Raw genomic sequence first — 21154 nt, 5'->3', positions numbered from 1 at the left:
GCCACCTCCAAATTTGCTGAGATTCGCGAGACAACGTCTTGGATCGAGTACCTCCCTGTTTGTTTAGGTAGTGCATTGTGGTGGTGTTGTCCGTCCTCACAAGCACTGGGAAGCTCCTGATTCGGGGTAGAAATGCCCGAAGAGCTAAGCGTACTGCTCGTAACTCTAGCAAATTGATGTGGAGTCGTTTTTCTGCCACTGACCACTGACCTTGTACTTGCAATTCCTGAAGGAACGCTCCCCATCCTTCCAGTGATGCGTCCGTGGTTATGACATAAGGGGAGACTGGGAGTAAAAAAGGAAGGCCTTTGTTCAAGTTGTCGCCCAGAAGCCACCATCTCAGAGCCTTTTTCATGACCTGAGTGATCTTGACCCAGTCGTCGAAAGATCCTGTACTTTGGATCCACTGATTTGTTAAAGCTTCCTGTAGAGGTCGCATGTGGAGACGACAATGCGGAATGAGAAATATGTTGGAAGACATCATTCCTAGCAACGACTTGAATAGTCGAACCCTGACTCTCTTTTTGGTCTGAATTTGGACGGCCAGGTTTCTCAGCTTGACCTGACGTTCCCTGGAAGGGAAGGCTTTCTCCTGCTGTGTATCCAATGTCGCTCCTAGGAAATTGAGACGTTGTGATGGACGTAGATTTGACTTTTCCTGGTTGAGCGTTAGGCCTAAGTTCTCGAAGAGACGAAGGCAGGCGGTAGAGGACTTGGCCACGCCTGTTCGAGTAGGAGCCTTGACAAGCCAGTCGTCCAGGTAGGGAAAGACTTGATGATGATGCTGGCGAAGGTATGCTGCTACCGGAGACAGACACTTTGTAAAGATGCACGGAGCTGACTTCAGGCCGAATGGTAAGACTCTGAACTGGTAGTGCCTGCCTGCCACTGTAAACCTCAGGAATTGTCGATGACTCTTGTGAATGAGGATATGAAAATAGGCATCCTGGAGGTCCAAGGATACCATATAGTCTTTTGAATTGAGCAGGTGTAAAAACCTCCTGAAGGGTAACCATACGAAAAGACTGCTTCTTGAGGTATTTGTTTAGGTTTCTCAAATCCAGTATCGGTCTCCACTGCTTCTTCTCCTTTTTTCTGATCAGGAAGAATCGGGAGTAGAATCCTCTCCCCTTTTGTTCTCGAGGAACTCTTTCCACTGCTTTTTTCTGAAGCATTAGCAAGAGTTCCTGTTGAAGTATGTTTAGATTTTTGTGTTGCGCCGGACATGGTGGATTTGGAGGAGGATGCTCGAGAAACTCCAGAGTGTGTCCGAAGCGGACTAACTGCAACACCCAACGATCTGTAGTAATTTTCTTCCAATTGTGAAGGAAGTTGGTAATTTTTCCTCCAACTACGAACTGTGGAGAAGAGGTGGAGGCCAGCTGGAGAAAGCAGTCATTGACGTCTGTTATTGTCTTTCTTTCCTCCTCTTCCTCGAAAGGACGACTTGTTATATGAGGATTGTCCTTGTTGTTGTTGCCTCTGCTGATACTGAGGTTTGTACTGCTGGGAAGAATTATAAGAGGACTTGTAACCTTGATAGTTGCCACGAGACTGTTGTCCTCGACCTCTGGAGCCTCGAAAGAAATTCTGCTTGAATTGTAGAGTGCCTAGGGCTTTCGCCGTTTCGGTATCCTTCTTAATGCCTTGCAGCATGTCATCAATATGTTCACCGAAAAGGCGCTCCCCATCAAAAGGCATGTTGAGGACTTTGGCTTGCACTTCAGGCCGGAATGCTGTGGCTTTAAGCCAGCCCTGGCGCCTTAAAACTGCTGCTCCCGCCAATTGACGGAACCCTGTGGAAGCAATATCCAGGGCCACCTCAATCATCTCTGAAGCAGAGCGTTCACCCTCCAGCAAAATCTTTTTAACCTCGTCTTTCTGGTCTTCTGGAATCGCCCCCAGATATGGGGCTATATCTGCCCATATCTGTCGTTTATAGCGACCTAGTAAAGCCAGAGAATTTGCAGCCCTGATTGATAGGGCGGACATGGAGGAAAATCTCTTGCCAATGGCATCAAGCTTTCTTCCTTCTTTATCAGGAGGAGCGGTCATGGTCGCTGACGGATTCCTGGACTTCCGCTGAGCGGCCTGAGATATAACTGAATCAGGTTTAGTTTGACCCGTCAAACATGCGGGTGCAGTGTCTGGGGCTTTGTATTTCTTTTCAAGTCTAGCCGGCACTGGAATGAGAGAGAGAGGAGTTTTCATTATTTTTTGTCCTTGCTCCCATATATAATCGATTACTGGAATGGAGCGAGCTGATCTCTTGAAGGGTTCTTTGAAATCATGAAGAAAACAGTCCTTCGTTTCCGATGCTATTTGGATGTTGAATCTTGCAGCCGCTCTTCCTACGATATTATGGAATCCCCCTAAGTCCTCAGGGGTTGAATCGTCCTGTACTTGGTCTGGGGATATTGGATCTGGGTTAGCATTATAATCAGAATCCATATCATCGTCATCATGTATTTCGCCTTCTTCATCCTGGGCCTCATCAATTCCCACTTCTTCCTCATATTCTTCCTCATCCGTAGAATTTTGAGGAGGAAATGTCTCTTGTTCCTGATGCACATCCCTCGGGAGAGGCCGCTGTCGATGTTTAGGAGCTGGTGTTTCCTGTGGTACCTGTACTCCAGAGGCAGGAGCAGATGATGGAAATCTTTGTTTATAATCTGAAATTAGAAATTGTAGGTCAGAAACAATTGAAGCTGGAAGGCACACCATAGGCTGAACAGTGGTATGCTCTTGAACTGATTCTTGAATTGTAATTTCCTCAAAATCTTCACAGTCCGAACTCTCATGAATTTTGATGTTGAGATGAGAGGGACTGGATGCTATGGGAAACATGGACTGATCTTCTGGATCTTCCGTGTCTAAAAACTGCGTTGGCAACAACTGTTGGACCTTGCTGGGTGAGGTCATCTCTGGTGTGACCAAACATGACGACATTTTAAAGTGTGTATATGTATACTTCAATGAGGGAGAGCCCTTGGAGTGGAAATCCTTTGACGCGGTGTCTGTTGATGGTGTAGCGTCTACTATTTTTGATGTTTCAGGTGTTTTCATTGTCATTGATGTTTTCGTCGACGACGACGACGTCCTCGTCGACGGCGGCGTCGACACTGTAGCATTCGACGACGACGATGCCACCGTCGACGGCGACGGCGCCGTCGACGGTCTCGTCGTCGACGGTCTCGTCGTCGACAGGCCCGTCGACGGTCTCGTCGTCGACAGGCCCGTCGACGGTGGCGTCGACGACCTCGACGGTTGTGTCTTCGTCGACGATGGGATCTTCGTCGACGATGGGATCTTCCTCGTCGACGAAGATCCCATCGTCGACGAGGAAGTCCTCGTCGACGATGGGATTTTCGTCGACGCTGGAAGCTTTGCCTTCGTCGATGATGAAGCAGACGTCGACGGGAGCGCTGTCAAAGGCGACGACGACGATTTTGTGACAGGAATGACAGAAGATATTGACCTACCCATCGTCGACGATGTGGTAGAAGTCGATGCCATGGAGAAAGTAGACGCCGTGGATGTCGAAATGGAGACTGTCGACAACGTCACAGGCAGGCTAGACGACATTATAGCAGGCTTTTTGAATTCTGTCATCTGAAGAGAAGGCTTGACCTTAGGATGACTCTCAACAGACTTTGGCTTCTTGTGAGGAGGCGCCACAGACTGATCTGGAGATGACTGCCCAGGCCTTTTTGAAGCGGAGTGGAAGCTCCTGAAGGAACACTCGCTCTCACCTGAGGAGACTACCTGCTCTTTGTTCTTTAGTCTCTGGAGCCACAGAAGCAGTCGCCCTTCCCTGTCCTTCAAAGTCTTGACCGGGAGAGTGCGACAAATCTTACATTCCTTGGCAGAATGCTGAGGATAGAGGCAATACAGGCAATCTTCATGTTTGTCCTCTATATGTAACCTCATTTTACTACAAGAGGCACAGGGTCTAAAAAGCCCTTTTTTAGGAGTAGTAGCCATATTTACTACCAAAACTTGAAGAATAAAAGGATAAAAGGATAAAATCCAAAGATATAGGAAAAAACCTGAGCAGAGCTCAGTGGAGACTCCCTTCAGCACGACGTGCGGTAGAAAATCTGAGGGACAAGGGCTCCTTCCAGGAAGGTCAGGAGGGTGATAAGGGCTGATTGGCTACTGGCCAAAGTTTGGTCCTTTTTACATAAGGACCTAGATAGGCTACTAATGTGAGGCCTCTGGCCTAGTACTAAGTATATGTCCATGTGACATTACTATAATTATTTACCGGGGACTCCCACCCCGACGACGGGGAATGATTCAGGCATGTGAATCTATGAAAGATACCCATAATACTGGATAACCACAATCACACAGATACCACCCAACACCTCATACACTCAAGCACCCGCAAACTAACACCCACCTGCACTACAGTCCTGAATGTGATGCATGCTCTGCAACACCTACTCATTCAGCAAACACGCAACCGAGATGTGGCACCTACTGAACAATGCCACACGGAATTTCTTTTTGTCACTGAAAAATGGTTAAATGTAGCATTAACACCACATATTGCTACAGCCATCCCCGCTGTTTTCAAGATCGTTAAGCATGACCACCAACCCAGTACCAGAGGAGGAATTCTGGGACTCCATCAGCTGTGCCAGCAACACAGAAAGCGGAACCAACTACATGGAACACCACAACTTCAAAACGGCAAAACAAGCTTCACCCTGAGTGGAACCCTAGTCTACCAACCCCATGACCCCAAGCCAACTTCACCAACAACTTCCCGGGATTCTCCGCCCCACTAATTATCGACTCCAGCACCTACATATTCCTTGGAGACCTCAACTTTCACCTAGAAGGCTCACCAACCCCAACTCGAATGCACCCTTGAAAAGCCTCAGAAACCTCAGACTAAGCCAACAAGTCTCAGCTCCCACTCAAGATGTATGGATCCTGTTTTTACCTCATTCAAACGTATCACGATCCACACTTCCACTTTGTCACCTGAACCGATCACGCCATTGCCAGTTTGTCAATCAACATTCCCCACTAAAAAAGAACCACCATAACAAGGCCTAACTGTAATGGAATAACATATCTGAGGTGGACTGTGCAGTCGCTCTCCCCAGAAACCAACAAGAACACACAAGCCACCTATCCGGCGAAATTGACCCACAACCAGGCCCCATCAACCTTGCAATAAGTCTTCCAGTATTGGACAGAGCAACACCCTGACAATATTGAACCCTATCACCACAGAGGAACTTACAGCAATCTTGAAGACCATTCACGTCAGGGCCCAGTCTGACCATTGTCTTACCATGCTTTGACAAAGGCACAATCCCAATCAACAATGCCCGTTCCCCAATCCTCAATACCTAATTCTAAATATCACATTTGCAAATGTATGCAGTTTATTTGTATTAAAGTAGTGATTCGCAATAGTGGCAACGCGGTTGCGCTATCATCTCAATTGAAACCAAAACATTTGCAACATTTGGTGCTCTGATTTAGGGGAATGGGGGATAGAATGTGGTAGTGATTAAAGTGAAAATGTGGGAATAGTGGACAAGGCAGGGTAGTGTGACATATATACATCATCATCATATGGTGGTGCTGAGCCGGCCTTAGAGAAAGGTCAATTGTTCCACAGAAAACACATAGCACTATATGAACATGGTCACATTGATTACAGTTGTACTGGCTTGTGTTCAGGTTGAAGTCGACGTTTCGACCCCTAGTGGATATGCTAGGTAAGTTCAGCCTTAGGGTGGGGTCTTCATCAGGACTAGAGAGATAGGGAGCACCTAATTTGACATCCAACGTGATCCTTAAGGGCTGATTGGTAGTGTTGAGTGGGGTTCAGCTGAGCTCTTATATAACAAGTGGATGTACGTACATCTGATGTAGCAATGGAGCCGGGGGAATAACCAGAAGATCGATCTAGAAATTGACAGTGATCGATTGACTTGCCCACTCAACACTACCAATGGCAAATTAGGTGCTCCCTATCTCACTAGTCCTAATGAAGACTCCACCCTGGCTGAACTTACCCAAACCTGAGCACCAAATGTTGCAAATGTTTTTGGTTTCAATTGAGATGATAGAGCAACTGCATTTCCACGATTGCGAATCACTACTTTAATACAAATAAACTGCATACATTTGCAAATGTGATATTTAGAATTCGGTATTGTGAATGTGATTATTTGTTTAATTTCTGCTTTAAGCAATCAGTGCTACTCGACCACTTCTTTGTTGTACCGTATGTGTAACCCAGGTCTAGTAGCCCATTGGTGTCCCCATTGATATATAATACTCACCCCAATCCTCAACCTCTCCATCGGCACAGACACTTTCTCAGAATCCCAGAAGCATGCAGCCCTCACCACCCTCTTGAATAACCCGATAGTAGACTGAGCCAAACCTGTGAATTAGCAAACGGTCTCCCTCCTACCATGCACAGCTAAAGTCCTAGATAAAGATATCGACAGACGCCGTGCAGAACACCTCACCTATCATCGGCTCCTTGACGCCATTAAATCAAGCTTAAGACAAAATCACAGGACACAGAAAACACTAATCACTGCAACAGATAACATCAGGTGATCCTCAACAGAGGAGAAACTGCAGCTCTCATCCTACTCGACCTCTCTTCAGTCAACACAGTCTCCCAATCCATCCTGCACTGAGGACTTCACAAGGCTGGCATCCAAGGACTTACCTCCTATAGATCTGCACCTTGATGGCCAGAAGGACACAAACAGTTAGCTTGCCACCAGACTGCTCAGAAGCCCATAAACTCATGACACTGCTGTTAGATGTATTCCGCGCACACATCACCATACTCACCTGTGCTGACAACACATACCTAATAGCTCGGACAAAACATTCAACATCAGAAATAACTTCAACTTGTGGACGAAGTCGTACTGCCTCAAACTTAACATAGACAGAATCGAAGTAGTGATCTTCAGGATACAGGCCGTGCTGTGGGACTCTGCCTGGTGGACTATGGACCTCAGACCAACCCTCACTCTCAGCACACAAGCAAGAAACCTCTGGATCATTACCCATAGCAAGCTGGACACGTCAGCCCAGATCACTGCCGTCACAGCAGCCTGCTTTCACACACTGGTGATGCAGAAAAAGATATTCAGATGGCTTCCCAACAACACCAGGAAAACCATCATCCAAGCCCTCTTACTAGCAGACTGGGCAACGGGAGCACCCTCCAATGGTAATCAATAAACAACTCATAAGACTTCAGAACATTCAGAACGCAGGAGCCAGACTGGTCCTTAACCGCCCATGCCAGTCTCACATCACACCACACCTAAGGTAACTACACTGGTTTCCTATGCATAAGCAAAAACAATTGGAGGTACCCCTGGTTTTGTGCAACAGGGAGGGGGATTAAACAGTAGAAATATAAAAAAACCCTGTCTCCGAAAAACAGCAAATAGCTGATGTGAAACCTACTAGGGGTGGTCTGGGTCAGGGGGGTCTATTCTTTACCAATCTATAGGTTGTACGTGCCAGTTAGTACCATTACAACCTATTAGAATGAACTTTTGAACACACTTGAGTATACCAAACAAGAAGAGTTTTGTATGTTAAAAAATAATCAATGATGATTTATTCACCTCCCAATAGGGTTACAATCTAGCATGTTATCACAATGTTAAAAATAATTAAAAAACTCATAACATTCAGTTATACAGTCATATATATAAAAAAAGTCAAAATTTAATCAAAAAAAACAGTCGACGCAGCGTTTCGGTGCTTTTTTTCTTTTTTCACACCTTCTTCAGGACTTTACAACATTTTGACTCCATTGTTTTCTGTATTTAAATCAGAAATGAAGCATTACGAAAAAATCCACATGAATTTACCAGCTACTCAGGTTTGTTGATATCCTTTGAGCTCTGGGTCTAGTCACCTCTGTGTTGTATATGCACGGAGGAGCCACCATCAATTCGGGCAGTAATTCGGGCAGTACTTCAGAGGGTGTTGATTACACAACCTTTATTGCGTTCTTGGCTGATTCAAAAGTGGGCATAATTCCCAGGAAGACGCCGTCACGGAGGAGCAGGGAGGCCACTTACGACATACAAGAGCCTTGAACCAGTGAAGAGAGAAATCCTGACAGTGAGGCTGTGCACTATCTACTTGCCGTGGATGCCCACTTTTGAATCAGCCAAGAACGCAATAAAGGTTGTGTAATCAACACCCTCTGAAGTACTGCCCGAATTACTGCCCGAATTGATGGTGGCTCCTCCGTGCATATACAACACAGAGGTGACTAGACCCAGAGCTCAAAGGATATCAACAAACCTGAGTAGCTGGTAAATTCATGTGGATTTTTTCGTAATGCTTCATTTCTGATTTAAATACAGAAAACAATGGAGTCAAAATGTTGTAAAGTCCTGAAGAAGGTGTGAAAAAAGAAAAAAAGCACCGAAACGCTGCGTCGACTGTTTTTTTTTATTAAATTTTGACTTTTTTTATATATATGACTGTATAACTGAATGTTATGAGTTTTTTAATTATTTTTAACATTGTGATAACATGCTAGATTGTAACCCTATTGGGAGGTGAATAAATCATCATTGATTATTTTTTAACATACAAAACTCTTCTTGTTTGGTATACTCAAGTGTGTTCAAAAGTTCATTCTAATAGGTTGTAATGGTACTAACTGGCACGTACAACCTATAGATTGGTAAAGAATAGACCCCCCTGACCCAGACCACCCCTAGTAGGTTTCACATCAGCTATTTGCTGTTTTTCGGAGACAGGGTTTTTTTATATTTCTACTATTTTTCCTATGCATAAGCTCAAACATTTCTAACTTCTCAACCATGTATAGAATGCACGACTCAACACGGGTCCAGCCTCCCTGAACAGCTGTGTGCAGTTCCACTATCCCACCAGACACCTCCATTCAGTGGGACTCCGACTAGTACACCTGTCACACATACTCAAAAGCAATTAAGGAATTTGTGCCTTTTAATACATCAACCCTAAAGCATGGAACAACATCCCACACCAAATTAGAGCCTCCTCTTCACTTCTTGAAATCCGCAAGAAGCTGAATACCTGACTCTTTGAGTAAGGCCTTCGAGGCAAGCCCAATACACCTGCAAAGCACCAGGATACCCTCACAGGTGATTAGCCACTATAAAAATCCACATAACATAACAAGCACCCTAAAGTATATTTTCAGCATTATCAGATCAGTCATTAAAACAACTGGTATCACACAGCAAAATGCCTGGATATGCAACTCACACATGCCATCTGACTAGCTTAAAGAAAGTCCTATCCATCAGACCTATTGCAAAGCCAACACTTCGCTTACTTTGATTTCCATGCCAAAGGAGCTGAAATGCCCATTTATGTTTAAAGATTTTGTTTTAATAAGTTGCAAACTCCGCATAATCACAAACACAGGTATGCATACATTTTAACCTTATTACATCAGGTACAGAATGCATTACAGTGTGAAGGCAGTCAGACAATCATCTCAGGAGAATATCTACTATTCCTTGACATTTCCATTTCTGTAGTTGGGGATATACATAAGTCCCCTCTATGTCCATTCTTGGGACATCCTCTAGATTTAAACACCTCTTTCTCCACAACCATGCATTTATCTAGTTCGGTTGAAATGCCCATTTATTAAACTGCTCCGTAAGGGACATGCTCTGGATGAAGATATCTGTGTGAGCTACAGATCAGTAACAAATGCTATTTGGCTAAAGTAATTGAATCACAGCCTTTTACTGAAAAAAACTCTTTCAGATGCCCAGGTTGGCTTCCGTCCATATAGAGGAACACTATGTATACTAGTATCTCTATTCGATGGACTATGAACACATGTGGTTGCTAATGTAGCGACCACCTGGATCCTACTCAACCTCACTGTCACTTTCAACATCACCCAAAGACTTTGATTGGAATGCCTCCTTCTTATCTAATAGGAGCCATATTATCTCACAGCCACATTTACCTCCAAGCCCTACCACTTGCATTACTCTATTCTCCCATCCCTACCCATCTCTTCCCTCCTTTTCAGCATCTATATCAGTCCTCTGGGTGGACTAATATAACCTATAGGCTTGTCTTGTTATAGTTACACAGATAATCCTGAAACTCAAGACACTAAATAACATCATGGAATCAGGATTGGCACCATGCCTGATCATGGTAATAAACTGGTTGATGCCTACCACCTTTGGGCGAACAAAGCAAAACCAAAGGGGGTGATGGACGGAGTGTTGAACATTGCAAGCACTCACCCCCAGTCAACTGATCTGGGTTTAATCCATCATCATTCTTTAGCTCACTCAGCCACCCCAGTTCAGACATGGCCATATGCAAATCAGTCTGACCCTGTGCCTCATGGGAACAGTCCAGCCTGAACTGCCAAGCCATGCCTTCCCTGGACCAGAAACAAGCATCCTGGGACTGGTTTCTGGCTAATCAGCCATCATCAGCCAGGCTGGCTTGAATCCAGTGGCAAAGTGAGCAAGGAACCCACGTCTGGGCATGCCCTGCCAACTTAGGGCGAACAAAGCAAAACCAAAGGGGATGATGGACGGAGTTTGAACATTGCAAGCACTCACCCCCAGTCAACTGATCTGGGTTTAATCTATCATCATTCTTTAGCTCACTCCACAACCCCAGTTCAGACATGGCCATATGCAAATTAGTCTTACCCTGTGGCTCATGGGAACAGTCCGGCCCGAACTGCCAAGCCATGTCTTCCCTGGACCTGACACAAGCATCCTGGGACCGGTTTCTGGCTAATCAGCCATCATCATCCAGGCTAGCTTGAATCCAGTGGCAAAGTGAGCAAGGGACCCATGTCTGGGCATACCCTGCCAACTTAGGGCGAACAAAGCAAAGCCAAAGGGGATTATGGACGGAGTGTTGAACATTGCAAGCACTCGCCCCCAGTCAACTGATCTGGGTTTAAACCATAATCATTCTTTAGCTCACTCCACCACCCCATTTCAGACATGGCCATATGCAAATCAGTCTGACCACCTTTAGCTTAACCTGGACAAAATCCAAACCATTTGCTGTGAAAACTGGTCACTAGCGCAGGAGATCGTGCCTAGGCCTGCAGACCACACAGACAAGCAACACCAAAAAGCCTGAGTCATCCTAGATACAAATCTTATTCAGGAACCACAAATGGACACAGTAGTAAAATCCTCAACAGATACAGTCAGAATCTTAAGATGGATTTTACACTACCTAGGCTTCCCCTACAGAATTCGAGCTCTAACTCCCAACATCTTGCCTAAAGGACGTGAACAAAGTCTGCTCAGCAGCCCATAAATATCTCATAAATACAATTACAATGGTTCGACAGGCTACTCCTACACTTGAATCCCAGAACCATATCAGACATATTATCATGCACTGGTGATAGTTATAAAATCTTTTTTTTAAAACCTCCATCAACCCTGAAACAAATCAATTAAAAAGCACAAAAGGACAATACATGTATCAGACAAGAAATTAACAATTTGAGGGAATTTCAAGCTGCCTGAGGCACAATCCGTTTCTCACACATACCCTTAAATATGAGTATGCACACAGTCAGTGCCACATATGCTACAACACGACCAGACTCTGAACTGGTGCACTTCAGCCACATAGGTCATACTGTAACTGCACATTTCTACAACTAAACATGCAGGTCCGCTTGTTCGTCCACTCCAAAAGTGACGAACAGTGGGGCATATTACCAAGCGGCCAAATTATGTAACCAAACCAGTCCAAACTTTTTATTCAAAAGAAGGCGCTGGCTCCGTGAATACTTTTCAAAGTAAGATTCCTTTATTCCAAATGCAACAGCCCAGACGCGTTTCGACTGTATTCACCACCTTGCTGTGTAGCTGGGAAGAATCAGGAGGAGTCAGCTGACCTCCACATATTAGGAGGACCGTAGTATTTCGAGGGTGTGAGGAGGAGATTCCCTGTCAAGCTAGAGGCATCTGAGGAAGGCAAAAATGCCGAAATGCATCATGCCAATGTAGCTGTCAGTAAAGGTGTTCCTGAATACTCCCCGCTGTGTCCTCTGGCTTCTTTTTGGGATGCCTTCGTTGGATATATCAACATCCCGTTCCTCCTCTACAGGACTCGACACGCTCGGGTTATAATCATTGGTTTATTTCGGCAGCTGGGAACATGTTTCGACCGTTACAGCGGTCTTGCTCACAACAGTTACTTGTTGACATTTTGTGCTTTAAACATCATCCCAACCCTTTAAAGCAGTGGTTCCCAAAGTGTGCGCCGCGGCACCCCGGTGCGCCGTGATTAGATGCCAGGGGCGCCGCGGCACAGGATGTGGATTGTGGAAAAATTGTGCTGCCAGGTCACTCTGCATATCAATGAGTGATTGATGGAGAAAGCCTCACACATGCCAGACATTGCCCCGCAGTCTTGGGAGGGCGGAGAGGCCTGTGAGTGGGGTTGTGGCTGGATAGCCCTGGGAAGCACCAGGGTTTACTGAGGGTGGTCAGTGCTGCATGAAGACAGAGCCCTTTCTTCCATCCAGCCACCCACCTCGGAGGCTGATAGCTGGCTGGTGGAAACACAACTCTGGAGCTGCACTATATTCATACATGCCAACATTTCAGAAGAGCAAAGAGGGAGATTAAAAAAAAAAAAATCGGGAGAACGTGGCCTTGAATCGGGTTACTGGCATGTATGGGCTTCGGAAGTGTGCTGCTGCAGGACTGGACATTTGAAAAACAACTGCCCGTTTTTTTTTAACCTTTCAGAAGCATGGAGCATAATGGCAGGCAGAGAGAGGGTGATGCAAGTGTTGTGCACTGGCCTGGCAGGTTGCTGGCAGTGCATGCTCTACCCGCCCCACCCCCCTGTGTGACAGGGCTTGGTATGTAAAGGCCTCTTGCGCCGTGCTCTTTGTAATTTTACTACGTCATCTGATTCAATGCTCTCCAAAAGCAGCACAAGGCCCTCTACCAAGTACTTTTTTGCAGTTTTATATAGCGCAAACTCCACCCGAAGGCATCAGAGCGCTTTACATTTGCACCAGTTGCGTTACAGACAGAAACATTAATTTTTAGGCACGGGGAGTCCATCATGCTTTTGAAATGGTGCCATTGTTCCAGGTGGCAGCCCCCTCCATTGGGTGGGAAGGGTGCAAGGGGGTGGCCGAGAAGGGTGCAAGGCAGAGTGGAGAAGGGTGCAATGCAGAGAGGAGAAGGGTGCATGGTAGTGGGGAGAATGGGGCAAGGCAGAGGGGAGAAGGGTGCAAGGCAGAGGGGAGAAGCCCGGGCTGAAACAGCTTCCTGTGCACACACATAGCCGCCCCCCACCCAGTACTTCACAGGTCTTTAAAAGAACATTCCCTTGTTACTGACGCTTTGTTGGTTTTTCACCCCTTCTAGAGCCCCTGCATGGCCACTCTGACTATTGCTGTAATAATTGGCACTTTACATACCAAGCCCTGTCAGCTGAAACCCCGAGGAATCGTGTTTTTGCATGGGTGGGTGCGGGGTCAGGGGCCTGGGGGAGAGCGTTGGGTGGGTGTGTGCAGGGTAAGGGGCCTGGTGGAGAGCATTGGGTGGGTGCATAGTTAGGGGCCTGGTGGAGAGCGTTGGGTGGGGGGGGGTGCAGGGTTAGGGGCCTGATGGAGAGCGTAGGGTGGGTGCAGGGTCAGTGGTCTGGTGGAGAGCGTTGGGTGGGTGGGTGCGGGGTCAGGGGCCTGGTGGAGAGCGTTGGATGGGTGGGTGCAGGGTGAGGGGCCTGGTGGAGAGTGTTGAGTGGATGCAGGGTCAGGGGCCTGGTGGAGAGCGTTGTGTGGGTGAAGGGTCAGGGGCCTGGTGGAGAGCGTTGGGTGGGTGCAGGGTCAGGGGCCTGGTGAGGAGCATTGGGTGTGTGCAGGATGAGAGGCCTGGTGGATAGCGTTGGGTGGGTGGGTGCAGGGTCAGAGGCCTGTTGGAAAACGTTGGGTGGGTAGAGGGTCAGAGGCCTGGTGGAGAGCGTTGGGTGGGTGGGTGCAGGGTCAGGGGCCTGGTGGAGAGCGTTGGGTGGGTAGAGGGTCTGAGGCCTGGTGGAGAGCATTGGGTGGGTGGGTGCAGTGTCAGGGGCCTGGTGGAGAGCGTTGGGTGGGTAGAGGGTCAGAGGCCTGGTGGAGAGCATTGGGTGGGTGGGTGCAGGGTCAGGGGCCTGGTGGAGAGCGTTGGGTGTGTGGGTGCGGGGTCAGGGGCCTGGTGGAGAGCGTTAGGTGGGTAGAGAGTCAGAGGCCTGGTGGAGAGCATTGGGTGGGTGGGCGCAGGGTCAGGGGCCTGGTGGAGAGCGTTGGGTGGGTAGAGGGTCAGAGGCCTGGTGGAGAGCATTGGGTGGGTGGGTGCAGGGTCAGGGGCCTGGTGGAGAGCGTTGGGTGGGTGGGTGCGGGGTCAGGGGCCTGGTGGAGAGCGTTGGGTGGGCGCCTTATGCCCTGATGCAGCCGCACTCTGCCAGCTTCTGTCTTTGCATCACTCCTCGTTGAGGGGTCGTCACTCATGACTGCTGCATGTTGGAGAGTGTGGTGCGTTGTCTTTCAGTTTCGTGTTCCTACTCTGCTTCTTCGAGGACGTCCTCCTGTGAAGCCCTTGTGCGGCCTCGTCGTCCTACATATATGGTCCTGGGCGAGGGCCTCAATCCTGGCCTCATGAATCCCTCTCAGTCTCCACTGTTTCATGTAGACACACTGCGCACCGCAGACCACACACAGCTTCATATATAGCGCTGTATAAAGCGCCTACTGGTTATACATCTTCAGAGGCTGTTTATGAATTTATGGTGATGTGAAAGGCCTCTTGCGCCGTGCTCTTTGTAATTTTACTACGTTATCTGATTCAATGCTCCCCAAAAGCAGCACAAGGCCCCCTACCAAGTATTTTTTTGCAGTTTTATATAGCCACAGAGAACACTTTCACATGTCGCCTGATTATACAAAGACGTGGCCTGACCAACATCTTGTGAGTTTTGTACCATGTACATTTTGCGCTTAATACCCATACTACTACCCTTTTAACTCTTTAAGCCCCTTTTTAATTACTGCCCATGTTTTTTCCTCCGTAGTTGATACCATTGATGTTCCTGTCTTACTTTGAGGTTTTCTCTACCATGTATCCAGTATTCCATACTACATGGTAATTATAACAGTCTCCCGTACGACCATATGTTTGTGCAATCTTCATGATTAACTCATCCTGTTAAATGACTACTTGTCCATTACCCTGATTCAGGTAACCCGCCCCACCCCAGTCCTGATGAAGACCCCCTAGCAAGGTATCATCCTGTGCCTGCATCTATTCGTGGGTCGAAACGTCAACAGCTTTTTGCACTCTTAGCTTCCTTCCGCTTATGTATCATAGGATTGTACTACTTTTTTGGAAGCATGATGCCTAAATAGTATACTTGAACCGCTGGTCCTGATGTTTGTAAATCGTATGATTTTACAGTATACTAAGGTCGTTTGACCATTGTTATGTCACTTGTCTAAATCTTCCCACACTCCTCCCTACACCAGCACTTCCTTCTCCCCTTCCCTCCTGGGGCACGAAATACGCTTGAACTGTATACATTTATTCGTAATGAAACTTACCCACACATTGTGATTAAACAACAATGTTGTGACAACCTTAAGATTCATGTCTATTTTTACTACTTGTACTTATTTTTCTTTACTCTTTACGTTCTGGGACCCCTCTTCTCAGTACCCATTGGAGTAGGGTCAAAGCTGATTTGTATATGGCTGGGTCCAAACTTAGATGGCATGATGGGCGAAAAATGATGGATTGGGATGCGGCCTGAGTGATTGGCAGTGGCTGAGATTAATTCAAGCAATCCATTCATCACTTTGTGCTTTGATAGGTAAGTAGATTGAGCCGAAAACTAATCGAGAAAAGGTGATACTACCACCACTCATCTTTTTAGCTAAATCATATTACAGTTGTACTCTATTATGGTTTAGTTTGTGTCCATTATGGCGTAAATAAATGTCGTATTCAGAATCGCACTAATTAAGCGTTTTACATGATTAGCAGTCAGAATGCTGTACATTGAGAAAACATTACCCATCTCCAGGGAAATAAATGGAGTCATTTCCCAACTGGTAAGCCCTCTATTTTAGACTACTTGCAAAACAGTGGCCTTCTTAGTTGTCGTTTAATTGGTTAGAACATGAGCAAAATACAAGCATGTACCTTTATGAACCTTACACAATAGTTCATCATTATATGGCAACTCCAAGGACGCATTATTCTTTTCTTCCTATTGTGATTTCTAGGTTTATTATAATTTGGACAAATTGTTTCCCCTAAACAGTTAACCCATCTTCTCCTGTAGAGAAATAAAGTTACGCTCTAGTTGAGCTCTTGACAAGATTAAGGAGATGTTTGGCATTGAAGCAACCCGTTTATAGTTACACTGTTTGTTGTAAAGGCCAGCAGCATCTAAACTGTCCACAGCAACGTGTGTGTTTGTGGGTAGGGGGGCAATATACCAATGTGGGTTACTCTAGTGCCCATTCAGGTAGAGGTAAAAGAGAAACATTCCCATAAATGTGATTTGCAGATACAACATAGAAGTCAGTCCGTCATTTTATGAGACGCTATTTTCTGAAAGGTGACTCCAGAACGAATGCACAATTGACCAGCTTCTTTGTGGCACTGATTTGACTGTCTGCTTTGCATTTTCTTTGCTATTTTCTCATTTTTTTTTCTATTAAGCTTGGTCTCCTGTATCTTGTGTACGGGATGAGCTTGCTGTTCTATTCAGTGTTCGTAAATGGTAACGAAGATACTAAAATAAAGAAAAGTTACTTACTGGTAATAGTAGTTTTCTATCATATGGTTCCTCATTAAATTCATATACAGCCCACACATTCTTGGTGAGTCCTGGACTGGGCAACAGGGTCCTTAGTTTAACATAGCTGTTGAAATGAGCAGATACTGACTTCTAGTGACAGTAGAAAGCGCAAGATTTAACAAGCGCCATTAGGGCCCGGCCTCCTGGACCCACGCCCCGCCCCCATAGTCCGGCCGGGTAGCCCGATTGGCTGCCGGCCTTACTAAATACTTCCGGGTCAGCGGTGACACGTTACCGGCGGGGGACAGGCGCAGGGAGGGGTGGAGCCAGGGGGCTATTCATGCCGGGGGACACCTGAAAACGTCCTCTTTTTCCCGCACCAGGCCGCAGGATTATTCGAGGTCATCAATCTCCCACCCACACGTCCCTGAGATTAGAGATTTTGGAGGGAGGATAGGCGGGGGAGAGTGGCGGAAAAGAGGCCACAGAACATTGACTTGCAGGGTTAATGGGAGTCCTTCTTACATACTCCCATGGCCAGCACTGAGGGGAGAAACGGTAAGCTCTCCGCAGGGAGAATGGGGACATCGGCTGGGGAGGCAAGGTCGCCAGGTTACGAGCTAGGGCATGCCGCAGCGGCCCCTGGTAATTCCCTACGAGCCTCCTTGGCAGCCTGGTGGTAGAGGGGTGGGCCCCATAAATGGTGGACAAGGACCAGAGAGCTGGGGCTCACCGCTCAAGGATGCAGATGGGTTGCGTCTTGCGCGGTTCTCAGATTAGGAGATGCGAGCCAGAGGGCCCCTTGGTGCTGGAGCAAGTGAAGATCGCATAACCGGTGGTTATGATATGTGATTATGATTGTAGATATTAAAAGTGTTAATATTGAATTGAAATGTTAAATATATAGTACTGCATTTTTGTCATGTTTATGTGTGTTAATTGTAATTAAACATGCCCGTTTATACCCACACTCTTGGATTATCAAGTATTTATTGTGGGTTTGCATGAGGGCGGGGGACATCCTAGGGGGTCCGGGCTCTATGTAGAACTTATCTTCAAGGAGACTTCTGCCCCATGCCTAAACAAACATTGGTAAAGACAATAGGTCTTACCTTTGTAAGGTCTACTGACTTTGCCAATGTGTTTTTTAGACGTGTTGCACAGCAACATGAGCTGCTGTGTAGCATGACTTAATGTCAAGAAAAAAAGCGACATGACGTGGCCAGCGTTGACTGCATCATAGTGCTTTTTTTAAGCCATGTTGCACAGCAGTCCATGCTGCTGTGCAGTAGGTTTAAAAATTAAAAACACTATTGGGGCAAGGTGTGAGGGAGGAGAGTGCGAGCAGCAACAGTGAGGGACGAAGGAAAGCAAGACGAGGAAGGAGGTAGCAGCAACAACCAAAGGAGGGAAGCAAAACGAGGGAGGTGTGGGGAGGAGAGGGAGGGAGCACCAGATGGGGGAAGCAACCCGGAGAAGGAGTGGGTTGGAGTTGAAAGAAGCACCGCGCACAAGGGGGCAGTGTGAGAATGAAAGAAAAAATATTACCTCAATCACAACGTGAACAGCAGACGGTAACTAATCAAGTTGAACCAATCTGTGCTAGGACCATGCTCCAGAGAAAGGAAAGGAAGTGACGCTTTGCATGGGCTGAACAATTACGAGTTCGCAAAGAAGAGTGACAAGAAAGCCAACAAATTAATGTAAGCAATGCACGGGCTCTAATCCTTTTATTGTAAACAATACTTGTTGGAAGCAAGAGTGCATGCGCTATAGCATGCTCGACCTAAAAACAAACGCTTCAGCACGTGGCAGTGCTAGCACGGCTGCTTCCAGAGGTATAAGTGCCTCTTAGGTGTGTTGCCTATCACTGTCCATCTGCCACAAAGACCGGCTAGATTTTGGATACTTCAAGCAAAGCAGAAAATGTTGGGCTGGTCTTAAAAAATCAGCACAACAGCTCTTACACAACCGCATATCATGACTTTCTTAAAAGCTGAGGTAGGAGAACAGTTCGGCAGCTAAGACCGGTCTTGTTCTACTCACCCACACCTAAGCTAGACGTGTACATCTCAACTGGTGTCTATTTTTAAACCCGTTTCACATTTCAAAGTGAAATGTTTTATTCCATGCACAAAGAGCCTTCACTAACAAACTGGTTGTGCATCAAAATCTGCCTTCATTTAACAGCAGGTCTGGCCAATTTTAGACACGCCTACGTTTTTTGGTATAAATTGGCCCAGGTGAAAACTTAGGAAGCAGGGTAGGCACCAGAGTTGTTATGCTGCCTTCCCTCATTTGCCTTATTTGTGTGGTTCTCTCGGTTTCCTTACCTGCCACAAGGCCACAAAGTCTTGTATAAGTAAACTAACGTTGTGTATTGAGTTGTGTATAAACACTGAGAAGTGACTTGGTGTCACACACCTAGTGTTAATAGGTTTGGGCCAGCTACCATGAGTACTAGTTAGCCAAAAACTCGATAGGTGTGCTGTTCATAGGGAAAACTTAAATGCGGTCAAAGTAGCTGAGGTTTTTCACTTATAAAGCAAACAATAGTTGGCCATGCTTCTAAGGATCTCCAGTGTAAAATAGGAGACAACCAGTCTCATGATTCCTTCAAAAAAACTACCTTCAAATATCCCTCACATGCAAATATACTGATTTCATACACTTGTGAAGCCACTGTTCATAGAGCATTGCAAATAAGAAGAGAAAAATGGCGTTTGAGAATTGCTGTTTTATCTCTTACGAGTCACAGGTTATAGTTATTTACAAACAAGGTTTGAATTCTCCCGTGAGCAGCTCTTAAGCTCCACTGCTGTAAGACGGGTGAGTGAGCAGTGGCTTAATGCGTGTGTTGTAGATAAGTATAACATGTGTGCCGTGTTTGAATACTGAAGGGTCATTCGGCGTTTCACCCTTCTGATGTCGATAAGTAGCATTTGGTGGCTTCTCAAAAATGCTCCTTATTTAAAGTACTCGGAAACCTCAAAATGTGACAAAAACGCTGTACTGAAATCCATTTATGATGAAACGGTGTCTTCCATTAAGTCGTTTATGGTTAATGCTCCAACAGTCTAAAATCCAGACATGTCTCCCCACCCATCGACACCAGGGTTACTTTCTCAATGCAAACAGCAACAATCTTTCATTAAAAATACCTTTCAATTTCTGCTGGATTGCATAGCGAGCTTTCCTCTCTTGATCCAATTCATTGCAGAGTGTGTCTGAGTGGGAAGAAAGAAACAAAGGCAAACTCAAATGCCGTCTAATTTAATTCAGATTCAGGGACACATCCTCTTTTAATCAGAAGCATTTAAGCAAAAAAAAGCGAAATAAGTAAAAAGAGAAGAGCGCAATTTGTTATGATTGAATTACAGTGAGAGTGAAATGCTGAGAATTTGTGCTTTAAGGCAGATGGATGCAACCAAAATTAAAGCAAACTTAGGCATTACCACTCAGGTAATTTTACGCCTCGGTTTTTAATTTAGAAACCCATGGAAACGACTGTGTGAGGGAGTATAATCACTCCTTGGTAATGATGCCTCCCAGCCGTTTGTTGGGTTTACTTGCCATTCTGAGGCTAATCGGAGTGTGTACAAAGGATATTAAATAAAAAAATAATTGTTAAATTACCTTCTATTTAAACGTAAATGACTCAGTTCTGTAGGCAAAGGCGGAGAGTGGGTCGCTCCCGCCCCCTTGCCCCCTCTCCCAACCTGGCTTGGTTCACTTACCTCTTACTATCTGCAGCTGTTGGACCATCTCTTCCCGGTAAGCAAGCTCTCTTTTCATCTGGTCCTGGAAGTTATCTGTGGAAATTGATGGCAGTGGTGAACATACATACATCCAGGCACGCGGCAGTCGCAGCCTCTACCCTTGTTTTCAGTGCATGCTCCGTTCTCGCCACCATTAAAACAGCAGCAGCAGTATATGAAAACTGAAAAATATCAGTATTGACAATTTTTCTGTGATAGATGAAAATCTGCCAAGTTGAATTCTGAAATCCTTTCCTAGTTAATGAATGTATGGGGCGCACCATTTATTCTGTATACTCACTGAGGTTGGTATGAATTATTTTTATGGATCTTCCGCTCCTCTTAATTTCTACATCTGTTCCTAAATGTCTGCGTTACTTTGGACTGAAGTCATCCTGTGCATGCTGGCTTTTTGATGGCCTTTTACACGTGGGTCACCTGTGATTGACCGTGGCGTTAATTTGGCCCACTCAAATATTTAACGGCGCGTCCTGAAACCACCCAGCGTTGTCTAAGTCTTTCAATCAACCCACCAAATAATGGTTTCTACTTTACAGGTC

The 21154-nt window shown here is 46.1% G+C and overlaps 1 protein-coding gene across 1 annotated transcript in view; it reads right to left on the bottom strand.

Moving 5' to 3' along the window:
- SKOR1 (SKI family transcriptional corepressor 1) overlaps positions 1–21154 on the bottom strand; it is a 48154-nt gene that overhangs the window by 14152 nt on the left and 12848 nt on the right. The window contains exons 6-7 of the mRNA XM_078684074.1: positions 20574–20648; positions 19998–20063 (exon numbers count right to left, since the gene is read on the bottom strand). Of these exons, the coding sequence (XP_078540200.1) occupies positions 19998–20063; positions 20574–20648 (141 nt within the window). The remainder of the gene's footprint in view (positions 1–19997; positions 20064–20573; positions 20649–21154) is intronic.

This window comes from Lissotriton helveticus, chromosome 3_1 (genome assembly GCF_964261635.1).
Source record: "Lissotriton helveticus chromosome 3_1, aLisHel1.1, whole genome shotgun sequence".
In the NCBI taxonomy this organism is placed as follows: Eukaryota; Metazoa; Chordata; class Amphibia; order Caudata; family Salamandridae; genus Lissotriton; species Lissotriton helveticus.
The sequence above is the reverse complement of the archived record's forward strand: the minus strand, read 5'-3'. Positions and strand labels throughout refer to the sequence as shown.